This window comes from Convolutriloba macropyga, chromosome 1 (assembly GCF_964194025.1).
Source record: "Convolutriloba macropyga chromosome 1, txConMacr16.3, whole genome shotgun sequence".
Lineage (NCBI taxonomy): Eukaryota > Metazoa > Xenacoelomorpha > Acoela > Convolutidae > Convolutriloba > Convolutriloba macropyga.
In genome coordinates this window covers 383480-403616 of record NC_134468.1, presented here as the reverse complement: position 1 = coordinate 403616, position 20137 = coordinate 383480, and the positions used below count along the sequence as shown (strand labels likewise).

Genomic DNA, 20137 nt, shown 5'->3' with positions numbered 1-20137 from the left:
CTTCACAAATGCGAATTCGGCCTAACAGAGATTACCTGGCTAGGATACAAAATAAATTCGGAAGGCATTACCCCAACGAAAAGAAAAACAGACGCAATCATCCAACTGGAGAACCCAAAAACGCTGAAACAACTAAGATCATTTATGGGCAGCATACACCACTTGGTAAAATTCATACCAAATCTAGCAACATTAAGCGCACCGCTAAGACCACTACTAACAAAACCAACAAACAAAACACCCAAAAAACTAGAATGGGAAGAAATACATACCAATGCATTTAACAAAATAAAACAAGCAATTAAAACAATCGTCGAACAAAAACACTTCGACATCAACTGCCAATCACGAATAAAATGCGATGCCAGCAAAGAAGGCTTAGGCGCGTGCCTCGAACAAAGACAAAACAACATATGGCAACCAATAGCATACGCCAGCAGATTTCTCAACAAAAATGAACAAAGATATAGCATAAACGAACTAAAACTACTGGCCGTAGTTTGGTCACTCGAACACTTTAAGTACTATCTATATGGAGCACACTTCACTCTCCAAACGGACCACCAAGCCCTACTCTCCGCGCTAAAAAACAATAGAGGCAACAAAACATACCAAAGCAGATTAACTAGATGGGTAGACCGATTATTACCATTCCACTTTAAAGTCGAACACATCGCGGGGAAAAACATGGGATTCGCGGACTACTCAAGCCGCCATCCAACAACACAACCAACTGGTGAAAACCTAGACGAAAATCATATAATAAACACCATAGAGGCAATACATTATACGCTACAGACAACACAAAGAAAATTAACCAATCAGATTGCTAGAAAACAGAATGAACTAAATGACGTCACACACCAGTGCAATCCAAGCAAACAAAAGCAGAACGCTTTTTGCCATTTACACGCTTTAAATCAGTTGCCTCCTAACACGTTAAACAATTCAAATAATTCAAAATTAACACAAATCTCTACAAATACAAATCGAATCATCAGAAATTATTTATATAAATCTTATATTCACCCTATTACAAATCCTTTACCAACACCTTTACCTAGTAGACCCAGTACAATTCCGTTTACAAATCCTATTACAGACCCTTTATCAACACATTTATCTCGTAGATCTTACAATTCAATTAATCATTTATTTAGAAACAAAATACACGTCACGACAAGAAACAACCCACAAGTAGAAACGTTCCAGGTCCCAATCAAAAAACGATACCGAGCACCAAACACAACGAAAACAAAAATGATGACAAACCAACTGGAGACAAATACAATTGCCACACAGACAGACGAAACATCTAACATCGGACTAGGACGCCAACCACTAGAAGAAAAAGAGGAATTCAATCCAATCCCAGAACTAGACTACCAAAACACTCCCAACTACCTAAAACAACTACACCGAGTATTCGGAGAAAATTTCATCGCCGAAGCTACACGAAACGACCCACATAGCAAAAATTTACTACAAATCATAGATAAAAACTGGGACTTACTCAAACACTTCAGCAGATACTGGCACTCCCTAAAACGAGATCTGAGCACAACACCAGCTGGCTGCATACTCTATGACGGAAAAATGTATATACCTACACAACTGCGTAAACTAATCATGAACTCCATCCACCGCAATCACCCAGGCCAATCAGGAATGATGCACTTAGCAAACATGATATGGTTCCCAAGAATCCACAGAGAGATAGTAACCCTCACACAGAATTGCCAACCGTGCATCAAAATAGGTAAGAACCTAAAACCAATAATACCAAAATCACAATTAGCAAACCTACCACCGCTACACGAACCAAACGAAGAAATCCAAATGGATTTTGCCGGCCCCATACTAGACGAACAAAATAATGATTCATATATATTAGCATCGGTAGATAGATTCTCAAGATACCCACACGCAAAAGTATACCACAACTGCGACACTGAAACAGCAATAAAATATTTAGAAAAATACACAAAATTTCACGGAATACCTAGAAATATAAGATGCGACCAAGCCCAAGCATTCAAATCACAATATGAAACTAATACTAGCTCCAGCTGAAGACCACAGAGCTAACGGAATGATAGAACGTCTAATACAAACAATAAAACGCCGACTCTCAGTCCTAAATAACGACCCCAAATGGTCAAAAATCACACTTGCAGATAAAATCACAGAAATAATACAAGAAATAAAACTCATACCTAACACAACTACAAAAATCGCACCATTCACAGCTCATTTCGGCAGAAAACCAAACACACCAATATCAAACATCACATCCAGGACATCACCAAAAAATCTATCATACAATGAAATAACAAAATTCCATTTAGATAAACGAAGAGGACTAAAACAACCGATGCTGAAAGCCGACACAATATGGAATCTCGAGTCAGATTCTGAACCACATCTGGACATACAATTCCAACCAACAATGGAGGGAGATGACTCCTCGGACCAATCTACGCTACAGAACATTAAAAAGAAAGCCATCAAACGTAAGAACACTTCTCCAATTAAGATTACACCTGACAAACTAATGATAACATTCGGTGATAAAACAACATCAATAACTAACACACGAAAACAAATAGCACGAAAAACATTAGCACGCAAAGCACCTGAACCACGCGGCACACTAAAACCACTTTGGAACATAATACCAGATGGTACTATCACTAACTACTCACCAACAACAATAACTCTAGACACGAACACCAGAAAGAATACAGTAATCAGAAAAAATGACTTGGCAATCATAAACGAAACAAAACCAAGACTAATGCACTTCGTAGCGTGTAAAACAGTACGAGACTATAATAGAAATCAGGAAAAAATAAAACAATTTTTGTTAACAGAAAAGAAACAACTCAAACAGTCCAAGCAGAAAAACCAACTGGACAGACCAGAAGAACAAACCAACACAAACGAAGCCCACTTCTACTCACAACCTGGTCCATCCTACTCGCAACCTGGACCATCCTACCATTTCGACACCGCCGGACCAAACAACCGAAACCCATCTCAACGAAAAAAACAACAGCCCCAAAAAAGATCAACAAAACCCAAAAGCGATTTTGACAGAAAATCAAAAGAAGCGGCTATAGCTCAATCGAAATTAAACAAGGCAAAGGAGCACCAGCGAAGAATTTCCAACTCTCCAAGAATCCAACTGGATACTTCAAAGTTAGAACAAAACAAATCTATAGAAGTTATTAACCTAATCTCGGACTCCTCACAAGGCAGCCCGATAAAGATATTTACCTCAGATGACCCAACAGCCTTCATGTCAACACCAGCGAGGAAAAAGTCCCAAGAACAAGTAAACAAAAAGATAGATAAAATCATCCACCGCATCACCCACTCACCAAAGAAACAACAAAACAACGACGAAAATCCAATCTCAATTACCCCAACTAACCACACAGGACTAACCCAAGACATAACACTAATTACTCCTTCACACCAGTCCACCCCTGTAGACCCAATAACCAAAGCAATGACAACAACTCAGAATACCGCGAGGACCAGCACAAATGATTACCAATTGGTAAAAACCAACGCACCCACAACCACCATTTGCGAGAACAAAAACAGTAACCAACTGGTAAATACTACTTGGACAGCCGATACCAACCTCGACACAAGATCCCAAAACGATCATCCGAAACAAAAACAAATCGAGAAAACAATCAAACACACAAAACATCACAACATCGAAGCACAACCAGACATACCAGAGGAAAGAGAAAACGCCAACGAACCTATTGATTTAATCCACATGGAGGAGGACAATGGCGAAAGCCTAGCATCAAGCTCCATCTCATCCCTCAACACAGAGGATATCGCCGCCCTTGACAAACTCTTTGACTAGTCAGCCAAAGATCCGACGAAGGGGGAGTGTGGTGGAGGAATCCACAAATCGCAACCAAGTATATCAAGTATTAATATAAACACTCTTAAACTATATACATATTTATCTTATGGTATAATCTCCATCCGGAGAACAAACTCATTTGCTGTCATGCGTACTTATCTACATGCTAACACTTCACCAATTGGTGACAACTCATTGTACATAGATTGATGATTGTGATTGACATTTCTGTTAACTGTTAACCACACAATACAACTGGTATTGTGTCTTGACGAACAAGTGCGAACGCACTCGATTGCAGTTCTGCCTTAACACGTTCAGAGAATAGTTGTCAAATTCAAGATCAACTCTTGCTCTTTTCATTGTTGAGCGATTCGAACACAACAATTATCATTAACAACATTATCATTATCATTGTAATTATCAATGTCATTATCATTATCATTACCATTATCATTATCATTGTCATTATCATTATTAGTAAAGCTACTTCGTAGCTCATTATCATTATTATTAACATTAACAATATATTTATCATCTGCGAAGCAGGTTCCCTGATTAACATTATCATTAACATTACAAACTAAACAAAAACACTCATTATATATTCCCGGATATTTACATTGATTAACTGGAATATTCAAAGCAGTTTTAATTCTAAATCCTCTATCAATAAAATAGATCATGTATAAACAATAAGCCCCACAATAAGATTCATCATATTGTTGTATTCTCTCATTAGAGCCTAGATCAACATATTCTTGTAAAAAGAATGGTGAGGTTTCTACACCAAAACAATCAAAGTAATACACAGGACCACCTTCTCTTCTTATAACTAAAACCCAATGTGTACCATCAGTTGGATGTAGATTGACAATAATGTTGACGTTAGGTTCACTTGTGTTATTGGTGTAACCACTTCGTGGATCTGGAGTTTCATCTCTCATTACTATTTCAATTGGTGTTAGACTTATATCTTTACCTATATCATTTATTCTGATATCACTCATAGCAATATTCTCTAGCAAAGCACTATTATCAATATTAAATTTATTATTGAATTCCTCAAAAGTTAGGATAAGCATTTTTATATAATTTTTATATATAAAAATTGATAAAGGCGGTATACTTTTTTTCTTATTATTATAATTGGAATTTGTTATTTATTATATGATTCAATACCAAGTAAATATACAAAACTAGAAGAAAGCTTTGGCGGATTTATGAACAGGAATCTAGTTAGATTTGAACATGAAAAGTCACCATTACATACTATTGTTTATGGTGGAACTGACACAGGGAAAACATATTTTATTAGACAATACTTAAAATTATACTCAGTCCAAGACCAAGACGAAAACCAAAACCAGGACCAAAACCAAGATCTGCGAAGCAGTTTGGTAAACCACGAGCAAAGCTCGTTCACTGATCAAGCTAAAAATATAGTTATAGTGTGTAAAGGTGACAGAGACTGGATAGATCCTGAGTCTAATAAGTTTTATACTGGGTTTGATAAATGTGATATAAATATGATCACAAAAAATAACATGCATAAATTTCAAAATTGTGTAATAGTACTTGATGATATGGGTGATAGGTTAAATAAGGATATAGCTTATTATTTTACTGAAGGTAGACATTATAATATTCAAATGATTGTAATGTGTCATAAACCAGCTCAAATAATTAATACAGCAAGAATGAGTTGTGATATTATTTATTTAACAACTTATAATGGACCTGATCTATTTAAAAACTTTAATGAGATATATAAAAGTGAACATGACTTTAGTAAAATAATTAGTGAGTTAAATAGTAACCATTATAATCGTACAGATGGAATGTCAGATGAACTTCGTTATGGTATAATTAAATATAATAAGAAGAAAAATACTTTTATTATTATTAATAGTAATAGAACAATGATATATGATTCAAGAGTTGGTTTCCTTGATTTAAAGGCTCTTAGTTTAAAAGATGAATTCGAAAGAGAAGATATAAATAAACTTACAGCATATATGAAACTACTCATGATAAATGCAACAGATAGAAATGTTATTAATCACGATAACTATATATTCTATTTTAATAAACTTCTTAAATTAAATAATATTAAAATTCAGAATGATGTTTTAACGAAATGATTATGGGAAAGGGTATAAAAAGTTTATCAACTATTGGTGGAATTATAAGCTCATGTTTAATTATATTTAGTTAATTTATCCCGATATAATATCAAGAAATGCTGGGAGTGTAGCAATGGGAGCAAGCACAATGTTGAGTAGAGTAAATACATTAGTTAACGTTGGATATGGAGAAGAGTTGGATAATGATCTGCGAAGCAGTTTGGTAAACCACGAACAAAGTTCGTTGGAGAAAGGCAAGCCTTGTTACACCAACCACGAGCAAAGCTCGTTCACTAATCTACGAAATGCAATACTAGAAGAATATATAAACGACGAGGATGGGACTTTAAATAGAAAGGGAGGAAAGTTTTTAACCAGACTATATGGAAATAATGAAGAATTTAGAGAAGAGATTATAAATTTTGTTAGAGATAAAAAAGAATTAGACCTTGAATTGATCTTAGATAAGAGATGTAAAACTAATACACTCAATACGTTAGGAAATAAATATTTAGCGGAGTGTATCACATCTAAAGATAATACTAAAGATTTAATTGAAATCATGGTTAAATATTACCCCGCGAAGCGGTTCCACTGATGGACAAAGTCCTATGATTAGGTAAATATTAAAGTTTGCCCTACTATAAATGCTTTTAAAATGTTTAGAGTGTAACTATAAATATGGAAACATTGCTGTTTTAAAATATCATTACGAATCATGTCATAAAGATAAAACTGATAAATGTATGTGTGGTAATATAATATCAAGTGGTATTTGTGCTAATAATTTTTCTCCATGGGGTTGTTCTTTAAAAAATGAATATAGTTCTAGTTCTAGCTCTAGCTCTAGTTCTGGTTCTAGTTCTAGCTCTAGTTCTGGTTCTAGTTCTAGCTCTAGTTCTGGTTCTGGTTCTAGTTCTGGTTCTATCTATGACTCTAACTCAGATCCTAACCTTAACCCTAACATTAACCCTAACCTTAACCTTAACTTTAACCCAGAAGTCTTAATTAGAAGTTGTAATAAAAGTAATTATGTAAAACCACTAACTGATTTTGATGAGAGTAAATATACATGTAGAAGTTGTACTTCAGCTAAAGTTAATTGTCCCTATTGTACTTCTGTTGTGAGATATGATGGGATACGGGCTCATGTAAAGAAACAACATCCAGATGTAGAATTAACTAGAGGATTTAGTAGAATTTTAACTGAGAAAACAATTAATCCTAGAACTGTAAGTCCTTTAGTTATTGTCCAAACAGAGGAAAGTTGTTCATGTAATAACTTTAATTTTGTATCATTTCTTATTAATAACGGAATAAATATAGAAAAAGTAAAAAAAATATAAATTTATTGAAGAGTATAGATAATTTGAAATAAAAAGTATTTAAAAATTAAAAAATATATCAAGAGGGAATCGCTCTTTAAGAGCGAAAAAGAGCGATCTTTCTACTGGGGGATCACTCCGAATAAGAGTGAATCGCTCTTAAAGAGTGATTCGCAAAATATTAGCAAATTAAGTAAATTTTGTCAAAAAAATGATAGATTTTTATTTGTGCGGAAAAATGGAAATATAGTGGAAAAAACAAAGGGAAATAGAGTAATGTGTATATGGTGACTGTAGCTCGGCTCTAAGGTGCGGAGGTCACCATATACACATTACTAGTTGCTCCTCCGCTAAAGTGGGTCGGGAACAAAACGACAGAATCACAACCAACATCTGTCACTTATAACTTCGACTTCTATTTTTGAGCTTCAAAGAGGAAACAATTCCGAAAATAATGTTGTTTATATTCAACGCACAAAATTGAAGATACATTTGACTGTGATGCACATCTTAAAGTTTATCACATGGGCCAATATCAACTTCGGGCCAAATTTTTGTTCGTTAGATCTTATTCAAAGATTCCAGGCACCAGAAGGTCAGATGAAAAAAGTGACATCAACATTAGAGCGTGTCTCATTTTAGCTCACGGTCCAAAAATCAATATGACCATAGGGCGACTAATTCAGCTTTTGAGTACTATTTAACCAACAAAACACTATTAATAAAAAAAAACAAATTTCTTAACATAGCTGGCAGATTGCCAGAAGATAGCCGCAATAGCTTCGTAGATCTGCAGTCTCAAAAAAAAGTAAAAAAAGAGATAAACAAATCGTCATTTCATTGAAAAGGCTGATATGTTATATTTTGATTAAAAATCTGTATAAGTTTTTGCTGCCTCTATTAGCTGCTCTCTAATAACCTTCAATTAGAGTGACACACACCCATTTGATCTTATCTCTTCGAATTACAGTAAATAAAAGTCAATTTCAAAAAGAGGAAGTCATTTTTGTGAGTGAGGTAAGTCAAGTGTAACCAAAACTTTACTCACGCAAATGAGCAAACAAACTCGCTCCACTAAGAGCGAAAAATGACGTCACGTACGCACTTCAGTTGAAATTGCAAGAACGCATGAACAAAAAGCAGATTTGAAGTGGTTGTGACGTCATATGGTCAAACAAAATCGCGACGACGAAATAAAAAAACCATAGCAGGACAAGTCCTGCAAGTGCTGAAGTACAATTCAAATAATTTTCATTGACTAAACAGAAAACTAGATCTAGAACTGACTATGAGTGAATTGGGAAAACCATTTCTTAAAAAATCAGATCAAAAAATTCAAAAAAAAAAAACAGAAAATCAATGTCAAAATGCCGCATGTGGACAAAAAACCACTAGCGAGGAAAAGAAATTTGGTTGAAACAAAAAATCAGGCCTAAAATGAGCTATGAATGGAATAGGAAAACCATTTTAAAAAAATCGGATCCCAAAAATAAAAAAAAACAGTGAAAAAAAAAATAAAAGTGAAATTGCCGCATGTGAACAAAAAACTACTAGCGAGAAAGCGAATTTTCGTTCAAACACCGTTTTCTCACTCTACTTTAAAATTAGAGTGGAAAAATTTCACGCCGCAAAACCACTCGCTTTTTCGCTCCACTTCCTGTTTCGGCGTGACCAAAATCACAACTCCAATTTGACTTCAAAAAATATGAAAATGTGTGAACAGATCTTAAAAAAAGACAGCGCCCCAATACAATTCAAATTCTTTGAATTGTAAAAAAAACCAAGAGAAGGCCGATAATAGCCCCAGCTATCGCTGCGCGGCTATTAAAAACATAACGAATCGCACATCAATTTTTTGAAAACATAACCAACTACTGTCAGTTAAATTGCTCTTGAACAGAAGACTAGGGGTTGGTTTTGTTTGTATCTAGCGTAATCAAAGGGAGGCTAGCCTCACGCGGGAGCATACAATTCAAGTGAATAACGAAGCATCATAAAAAAGTTCGAATTATGCTTTGTTCATTGCTCCAACGAGTGTGTAGATCTGCTGCATGCAGTTAACCCCTAAACCTACAAAGCTAAACTAAAAGTACCTAACAGACGTCAGAGGATCGAAGACCTCCACGACCTCGCCAGTATGCAGGGTGTAGGTATTGTCGCATTTCTTCTTAAATGCCACATTCTTCACAAACCACACTAAGTAGTCCTGTAGAATCCTAGCCACAGTTAATTTTTGAGGCAACTTGTAAGATTTATTCTGCACAGTCACCATATAGCAATCCCACTCCAAGAAACTCATAACGCGGTCAGGTAGACGCAACGAAAAACTTCTCGAATCTGATTCTCCGACCATCAAAGACACTTCGGAATACAACCCACGCTCTGTATCCGATTCTTCCAAGTATTCGTTTTGGTTTTCAACTGCCGTACTTGTGCTTCCAGAATCTTCATTGGCCAAATCAGGAATGACTGGTTCACTTGCAATGATATTGGACCTCTTAGTTTTGGGAGTAAGATCGTATAACAGCTTTGATGTTTTGGCCAGACGGGACGACGCGATTGTTTTCGAGTTCACCTAAATACAATGTGATACCGAATAAGCAAAAAAATTGAACAGAACACTGGTTTAAAGGAAATGTTATTACAAAGGTTAACAGAGACATAGATAAATCGGTACTAACTTTAGGCTAGAAAAGCAAAATTTTGATTGAGTCAAATTTCAACTATCGACAAAAATATGGAAAGAGAAAAAAAGTAAATCGAAACTATTGAAGTCAAGTTTTCTTACTCGATTTGCCCACTCACACCTGTAATATCTCGTTCTGGTACTGGTTAAATAAATCTTACTAATGATTACTGTACACAAACGATAAAGAAAATTTTCCTATATTTCTCTATTTTTTCTGCTGAGATACAGAGCTACATCTTGTCCAGACTGATTTTGAAGGATTGGCTTGGCAACCACAGCAGAATGAAGGCCAAAAAACTAAAGATAGCTGATTACCGAAAAAAGTTACATGCTCATTCTTAATAGTTCTAAAAGAATTAATTTAAAAAGTTTCCGAACAGCGTAATTTTCAATCCGTTGCAATGATTTTTGAAGACATTAAAAATATATTTGAAATGTGCTCTGACAACAGTTACCCGAAATCCGTTCGACCAAAAAATGTTTTCAATTTTTCGGTATAAACAAACAAGCCGACTAACGCCATATGAATGAATCTCGAAAGATAGGAAGGGCAATTTAATTTTTATGTGGCGCAGCTTAGGAATGTTGGGAATTCAAGAAACCCTCTACAAGGGTTAGAAACCCGGACCTCCAGGATGTCAGTCTGACATCTCAAACACTAAGCTAATCTGAACAACAGCTTTGATCACCGAAAACAATTTTTTCAAATAGCTGATTGTGAAGTCACTGCAAAAACCGGTTGATCGAGAAATCAATTCCTTGGGTCAAATCTGGGTGGTCCATTTAGGCTTCCACTAATTTAATCGGCTTGGCCTCATATCGGTCCTGTCAGTGACACATTTATCTATCTTTTATTCAGACATGTAGCCATAACGCTTTCAGCAAGTTCCATCTTTTCTTAAAACTGACAAGGAACATCAGATTCCGGAAAAGAAATACTCATTATATCTATTTTGAAGCCATTTTAAGTTTGCACAGGAAAGGTTCACAGACAGTGGCGCTTTTCTACTGAACAGTTGATCTCTTCACAGCTAAAATGACCTTCTAATTTCATTGTTTTTTCTACTTTCATACTCTGATTAAAAAATAGCTTCTCTCTGATTTATTCTCAATTTGATTTATTCTCTCTGATTTTATTTCTCAAATTCTACCATCCTTTTGTTCTATCCATAAACAAATTCAAATCCAATCAAAAATGAAACTCCCTCAAGAAGCCTTAATGAAGCTCAATCGAGAGCAAATGGATGATTTATACAAGCAAGTCTATGAAAAATTAGAACAAAGAAAAGTTAATTGAAGATTACATTACTTCTGTCCACCAAAAATTATCCAGCCTCGGGAGTAACGAGGCAAGCTCTAGTAGCACCAGGCAAGTATCAAAAGAGGAACAAATGGTAAGAACGTTTCCAACAAGAGAAACCCCCCGGAGGCAAAAAATATTGTTTTGGGGGGTAGCATTATCGGAAAATTAGAAACCGACAAAACTATTCCAACCGATATAACAGTTCATGCATATAGGTGCTCGACGACAAAAGAAAAATTGGAATTACTGAAAAAGTACCCAGAGACAAAAATGAAAACAGTAATATTGCAAGATGGGACAAACAGTTTTCTCAAATTCGAACGCAAACCCAGAGATGTATTTGAACAATACAAACAGCTGGTCAAATTATGTCAGGAAAAATTCAATCCAGACAAATTTTACCTGATGACAGTAATCCCGATGAAAAATACAAGCGCGAATTCAGCAAAAAATAGGATGTATGATGAGTTCAATGACTTAAAACTTACTACGAAAATGATCGTGATACCAATATTTTGGATTTCAACAAATTGATGAAAGAGATAGGGGCAAAAACAGATATTGGTCGCGAAATTGAATTAAAGGACAACGAGAACAGCGAGTACAATAAACTGTATCACGACAATGTTCATCTAAATTATCGAAGTGGGATTCCTTTTCTAAAAAACCATCTAATGCTAATTCTATTGGACACCTCCGATGGTCTGATCTCGAAAAACCGAGAGAAACATCCTACTTATGCCAATACGACACACTTTAATCTCGTAACACTTCATGCTACAAAAAAATGTCGTTGGGAAACCCTCCTGTAAACAGACAGTACTCTAACACCTCATATGCATATCCATACAACAACAATGCTTTCTATAGATAATCACCTTACTAACGTGAGCTATGTTGAGGTCAGAAATGAGTACAAAAACGAGAAACCCTCCTTATGATCAACAATAAATAATATTTGTTCATTTTGGTTTCCTTGCTGCTGCTGTTTGAGGCCTTTCTCCGTCCCGCGTCTCTATCAGCAGTGGGGTGACCACTTTCGGCATATCTAAATTGTAAAAAAATTTTCTATTCACCAAAAATTAAATGCGTTACTCTACGAGGTAGCGCTTTGATTATGTTTAAGAAATTTTTAAGTAATTATGTTATATTTGGATTATTTATTTACGTGTTAAATTGTGGTGATGTTGAACGTAATCCTAGGCCACCGCTAACCTACGAAAATTTCCTCTCCAAAAATAAAAAACTTAAAGATCCATTACGCTTCTTTCAATTAAATTGCCGGAGTTTAGTCAATAAAAGAGAACAACTGAAAAAGATGTTGAGAGAATGCTCAAACAATACTGTATTTGCTCTTAAGAAAATTTCAACTATCGACAAAATTATGGAAAGAGAAAAAAAGTAAATCGAAACTATTGAAGTCAAGTTTTCTTACTCGATTTGCCCACTCACACCTGTAATATCTCGTTCTGGTACTGGTTAAATAAATCTTACCAATGATTACTGTACACAAACGATAAAGAAAATTTTCCAATATTTCTCTATTTTTTTTTTGCTGAGATACAGAGCTACATCTTGTCCAGACTGATTTTGAAGGATTGGCTTGGCAACCACAGCAGAATGAAGGCCAAAAAACTAAAGATAGCTGATTACCGAAAAAAGTTACATGCTCATTCTTAATAGTTCTAAAAGAATTAATTTAAAAAGTTTCATATCATTACCGAACAGCGTAATTTTCAATCCGTTGCAATGATTTTTGAAGACATTAAAAATATATTTGAAATGTTCTCTGACAACAGTTACCCGAAATCCGTTCGACCAAAAAATGTTTTCAATTTTTCGGTATAAACAAACAAGCCGACTAACGCCATATGAATGAATCTCGAAAGATAGGAAGGGCAATTTAATTTTTATGTGGCGCAGCTTAGGAATGTTGGGAATTCAAGAAACCCTCTACAAGGGTTAGAAACCCGGACCTCCAGGATGTCAGTCTGACATCTCAAACACTAAGCTAATCTGAACAACAGCTTTGATCACCGAAAACAATTTTTTCAAATAGCTGATTGTGAAGTCACTGCAAAAACCGGTTGATCGAGAAATCAATTCCTTGGGTCAAATCTGGGTGGTCCATTTAGGCTTCAACTAATTTAATCGGCTTGGCCTCATATCGGTCCTGTCAGTGACACATTTATCTATCTTTTATTCAGACATGTAGCCATAACGCTTTCAGCAAGTTCCATCTTTTCTTAAAACTGACAAGGAACATCAGATTCCGGAAAAGAAATACTCATTATATCTATTTTGAAGCCATTTTAAGTTTGCACAGGAAAGGTTCACAGACAGTGGCGCTTTTCTACTGAACAGTTGATCTCTTCACAGCTAAAATGACCTTCTAATTTCATTGTTTTTCTACTTTCATACTCTGATTAAAAAATAGCTTCTCTCTGATTTATTCTCAATTTGATTTATTCTCTCTGATTTTATTTCTCAAATTCTACCATCGTTTTGTTCTATCCATAATCAAATTCAAATCCCATCAAAAATGAAACTCCCTCAAGAAGCCTTCATGAAGCTCAATCGAGAGCAAATGGATGATTTATACAAGCAAGTCTATGAAAAATTAGAACAAAGAAAAGTTAATTGAAGATTACATTACTTCTGTCCACCAAAAATTATCCAGCCTCGGGAGTAACGAGGCAAGCTCTAGTAGCACCAGGCAAGTATCAAAAGAGGAACAAATGGTAAGAACGTTTCCAACAAGAGAAACCCCCCGGAGGCAAAAAATATTGTTTTGGGGGGTAGCATTATCGGAAAATTAGAAACCGACAAAACTATTCCAACCGATATAACAGTTCATGCATATAGGTGCTCGACGACAAAAGAAAAATTGGAATTACTGAAAAAGTACCCAGAGACAAAAATGAAAACAGTAATATTGCAAGATGGGACAAACAGTTTTCTCAAATTCGAACGCAAACCCAGAGATGTATTTGAACAATACAAACAGCTGGTCAAATTATGTCAGGAAAAATTCAATCCAGACAAATTTTACCTGATGACAGTAATCCCGATGAAAAATACAAGCGCGAATTCAGCAAAAAATAGGATGTATGATGAGTTCAATGACTTAAAACTTACTACGAAAATGATCGTGATACCAATATTTTGGATTTCAACAAATTGATGAAAGAGATAGGGGCAAAAACAGATATTGGTCGCGAAATTGAATTAAAGGACAACGAGAACAGCGAGTACAATAAACTGTATCACGACAATGTTCATCTAAATTATCGAAGTGGGATTCCTTTTCTAAAAAACCATCTAATGCTAATTCTATTGGACACCTCCGATGGTCTGATCTCGAAAAACCGAGAGAAACATCCTACTTATGCCAATACGACACACTTTAATCTCGTAACACTTCATGCTACAAAAAAATGTCGTTGGGAAACCCTCCTGTAAACAGACAGTACTCTAACACCTCATATGCATATCCATACAACAACAATGCTTTCTATAGATAATCACCTTACTAACGTGAGCTATGTTGAGGTCAGAAATGAGTACAAAAACGAGAAACCCTCCTTATGATCAACAATAAATAATATTTGTTCATTTTGGTTTCCTTGCTGCTGCTGTTTGAGGCCTTTCTCCGTCCCGCGTCTCTATCAGCAGTGGGGTGACCACTTTCGGCATATCTAAATTGTAAAAAGTTTTTCTATTCACTAAAAATTAAATGCCTTACTCTACGAGGTAGCGCTTTGATTATGTTTAAGAAATTTTTAAGTAATTATGTTCTATTTGGATTATTTATTTACGTGTTAAATTGTGGTGATGTTGAACGTAATCCTGGGCCACCACTAACCTACGAAAATTTCCTCTCCAAAAATAAAAAACTTAAAGATCCATTACGCTTCTTTCAATTAAATTGCCGGAGTTTAGTCAATAAAAGAGAACAATTGAAAAAGATGTTGAGAGAATGCTCAAACAATACTGTATTTGCTCTTACGAAAACATGGTTGATTAATGAAGATGATATTAATCTATGGTGCATAGACAGCAATTACTATTCTTGCTTCAGATGTAACCGAATATCTGAAAAGTCAAAGGGGGTGACGTAATGCTGCTAATCCCCGATTTTCCAAAAACGAGCAAAGACTTCGAAACACTCTGGGTTGAGCTCACTCTGCCCTACAAAAAAAATTCCTTCACTAATTGTGAATGTTTCATATAGTCCTGTAAAATCTAGAACTGACATCTTTCTCAAAGAATTAGCATTGTAAATAGATTATGGAATAACAAAAAAGCAAACAATTTTATTACTTGGCGATTTCAATATAAATTACCTTAACCCCAACGAAAGATATAAAATGGACACAATTCTTGTACCTTATGGTCTATCAGTGGTCAACAAAACACCTACAATGGGAAAAATGTGATTGATTTTGTAATCAATGATGATGAGCTGCCTCATTCTAATGTTTTTACCTTTGAATCGCCCATTACATCGGACCACAAAGCTATTGCAATGATAACGAATGTAACCATAAAGAAAAAGCAGCCTCCAAGAAGAAAATTAATCTTCGACAAATCAAAATATTGTAAAAATTTATACCTACAAGACCTGAAACAAATTGATTGGGATGTTCGTTACACGGCATCTGACGCTGAAGACATGTATCGTATCTTTAAGAAAATTTTAACTAAAGTGATCCGCTATCACGTCCCTCTAAAAACTGTCTATATACGGACTGAAAAATCCAAATATAAACTAGAGAGCAATGATTTCATAAAGAGCATCTTTAAAAAAGCAGATTCGGAAAAACACATAGTGGAATATTATAAATGACTCAAGAAACTCTACTAAGTTCTCCCAAAATATCTTTTACCTCAAAAACTGTCTTGATGATGTTATTACTGATAACTACAAAATGGCCCAATTGATCAATTTAATTATAAATTTTCTAAATTAGGTGATTACATTGGAAGCGCTTGTAACTTTTTTCCCCACCAACCATAGGACAGCAAAACAATTTTGATTTTAGATTCGTAACCACAAAAGAAGTCTTACCGATTCTAAAAAATTTGAACTCAAACAAGCCACCAGGTCCTTCTGATATCCCATCATGGGCTTTTAAAGATGGGTTTTCTTTTTAGCTGATCCAATTAAATTGCTCTTCAACCAATTTTTAGCCGAAGGAAAATTTCCTGAAGATCTTAGAAAGGCTGTTATTACTCCAAATTTCAAAAAAAGAGAAAACTCTTTGCCTGAGAACTACAGACCAATATCAATTACAAGCTCACTAGCAAAAGCTTTTGAGCGTTTGCTTCGTGAGCAAACTTAAGAATATCTTGAAAATTTTGGGCTGCTTTCCCAATTTGGCTGCTTTCCCAATACTCAATTTGGATTTCGTAACAAAGTCTCAACGATTGACGCCCTCGTTTACTGTACTGAAACTATAAGCTACCATGTAAATAAAAATATTTTTATCACTGCAGCTCTACTAGATCTGCCTAAAGCTTTCGATTCGATAAATCACAAGATCCTTCTTCATAAACTGCATGACTTAGGATTTTCCAAAAATGCGTTAAACCTAATAGAAAGTTATTTATCAAACAGGCTACAAAAAACCAAAGTGAATCATGTGGAATCCAATTGGATTGGGTTATATCAAGGTGTCACACAGGGAACAATTTTGGTTCCCCTTCATTTTAACCTGTACATTAATGACTTGAACAAACAAATACCTGCTAATACAAAAATAAATCAGTACGCCGATGATACTATCATTCTTACATACAATACGGACCAAAATTTAGCATCATATAATCTTGAACAATCCTTAAAGATATATCTGAATATTACGAAAAACATTGTCCAATGCTCAATCACTCAAAAACTGAATTTATTACATTCTCAAAAAATCCAAAATAGAAGAAACCAAAAGAACCAATCTGTTAATTGGTAATTACAAAATACCAAACGTCAATTGCGGTAAATACCTCCGTATATATCTTGATTGCATATTAATTTTTCAAGAAGAATTAAAACACGTATTACGCAAAATGGCTACAGGGATAAAAACATTAAAACCTATTTCACGCCCGTTCCCTGAAAAGACAAGACTACTTCTGAACGACTTAATGATGTACACTACTCAGGCCTTTTACTGGCCAGCTAAAAAACAATTGCTGTATTACTTTGGAGAAACAATTAAGCTGGGCTGTAAAGATGTGCTTCAATCGCAAGAAATACGACAGTTCTGATCTAAAACTAAAACTGCTATTAGCAAATTCTGCCAATAAAATTTTTCTTGGAATACAAAGTACTAAGTTGTTTTATGAAACTTACCAGTAACCAGCTTCCGATTTTCGAAAAACTACATTTACCAACATCAAATCTACGCTACAGCCAACGAACCAAAAAATACTGCTTCAATCACAAAATAAAATCATCTGCACTGGAAAACTATCCTGAATATCGGCTCAATCCTTCATAATAAATTTCTTAACGTGAATTTTTTTAAAAAAACAATTGAAGCAAGACCAATAGTTCTAAAGAAACATCTTAAAATGTTTTTCTTTCATTTATTTAAACAAAACTCGAATAATGCGTCGTACGGCAAGGCATCATGGAAAAGTTTTAAGTTTTCTAGTACCACTGTCTCAATTTAAACCGTAATATATTTAATTTATTAAATTCATACTCTGATCTACATTGCCCATTTAGTTATTTTGCTGTTAATAACTTAATGGGAACTCAATGTGCTTTTTTTTGTTTCCAGAAATCCAACCTTTAACATCAAATTGCGATTGTCTGAATTGTCAGCTAAAAGGTAATCTTCATCAACCCATTGAGAATACTTCTCTGCCACGTCCAAGAACTTAACATAGTACTGAGGCACCATTCGTCTTCGAGAGTTTTCTACATGCTGCACTTTCTCGATCCGACACTCGTAGATGGCATGCAGTTTGCGCTTGTCAGGCTCATAGCAAAGTGCCTTTTGGTTTTCTCGGAACTGGGCAGGTACAATTCGAGAGCTGGGAGAACTTACAAGCGGTTGACCCGAAGCACTTCTGGCTTCTGTTTTCATTTAACAATCTGAATTAGGTAGAAATTGAGTTGTACACAACTCTGTGGCTGCTCATACGAACACGCACAATAGCAGCATACTCTGCGTAGCAGCTTATAATCGCTATTTCGGATGTTTCCATATTAAAAAACAACATAATTAATACATATAGATTTTTATCTCAACGTTTTGTTACGTCAATGTTATATTTGAGACCCGGGGATATGGAGAAGCCCTGGTTATGTTTTAAAAAAGGTTGGGATTGCTTAGCGTTCGCCGAAAACTACGCTAAGTATTACATAAGAGGTCATTGTTGTCTCGCTAATAAAAGTTCTATGAGCACCATAGAATCAAGAAATCTAGGGCTTGAGAGGGTGGCAGGCCCAGTGCAAAATTTCATCCAATTTGGATATTGGAGATTCCATTTTCAAATAAACTGAACTGTGACCAGCATAACTATCCAATTAAGATAACCACCTTTCGGAAAAAAAAAATAATATGTTCGCAAGGCTGAATTAGGCAGCTCAAATATCAGTGCGTTCAAATAGCTATCTTAGAGCTCTATGTAAAAAGTTTCTGAAAGTTCGGATGAGAAAAAATGACCTACATCAAGTATTGGAACAAATAATGATTATGACCACACAGTTGTTATGAACATCAAGACCTTAACAAACTCCGAGACGAAGACCAGCTGTTGAATCACATCGAGAGAGCGATAAAAAGACGTGTGAAATGTTTTAATCAACTCTCGTTGCGATTACAACACCGCATAACACACCACCATTTAGCACATCAGGCTATATTTTCTATTCCAGAAAATTGTAGTATTCGTGCGTTAACAAGTTATTTCATCGAGAAGTCAAGCAGCGCATGTTACCGCAACGAGAGTTTATCAAATAAAAAGCGAAGATCACCACAGCACAGAGAAATTTCTAATATAAAAACACAATTTAATTACGTAGCCAGGGGTGACAAATATCAACCATTTTACCCAATTTTTAATCAAGCGAAAGACTGAAAAATTTGCTCCAAGAAGACCGCAAAAGGACGTCACGCGCGCAATTCAGACAAAATTGCATGAAAACATTAACAAAAAGCAGAGATGTAGTGATCATGAGGTCTTATGATCGCAACCAAACTCTTGAAGAAATAACAAAAAAAAACAAGAGAACGCCAATAATAGCTCCATCTATCGCTGCGCTTCTATAATTAACGAACATACAATTTTGACATAACAGAGATTTTTTCACTTGCAAAAAAGTCTCCGAAATAAAGGCTCTTCAACATGCCATAAACATATGCCCCCATCAGGACTCGATCCTTTAAGTTGCTCTATATACTTTTGAAAGAAGCAGATTTGAAAATACAGCGAATATAAGATTGCAGCTGAAATCTTGAAGACGAAATAACGAAACGACCAAGAGAGGGCCAATGATAGACCTTGCTATGCCTTTGTGCCTATTTAAAACAAAAATTACGCTTCCACCATATGAATGAAAATTTCAAAAATTCGAGATTCCTTCACTTGTAAAATAAATCTGCGAAATAGCCGCTTCTTTAAATGCGTCAACATATGTCTCTCTCCAGACCTCGATCCTTAAAATTGGTGTGCACACTTTTTAAATTACATGCGAAAAAGAAAATGTGAATGATTAAATACAAAGTCGTTCTCAGCCGTCATTTGTAAATAAAAATTTGATTGTTTTTGACACTCGATATCGAAACAATC

General features: G+C 35.2%; 1 protein-coding gene across 1 annotated transcript in view; it reads right to left on the bottom strand.

Annotated features, from left to right (window-relative positions):
- LOC142344568 (MSL complex subunit 3-like) overlaps positions 1 to 18458 on the bottom strand; it is a 38088-nt gene extending 19630 nt beyond the window's left edge. Inside the window, exons 1-2 of the mRNA XM_075396346.1 lie at positions 18130 to 18458; positions 9437 to 9918 (exon numbers count right to left, since the gene is read on the bottom strand). Coding sequence (XP_075252461.1) covers positions 9437 to 9918; positions 18130 to 18429 — 782 coding nt within the window. The 5' untranslated portion in view covers positions 18430 to 18458. The remainder of the gene's footprint in view (positions 1 to 9436; positions 9919 to 18129) is intronic.
- Positions 18459 to 20137: the final 1679 nt, after the last annotated feature.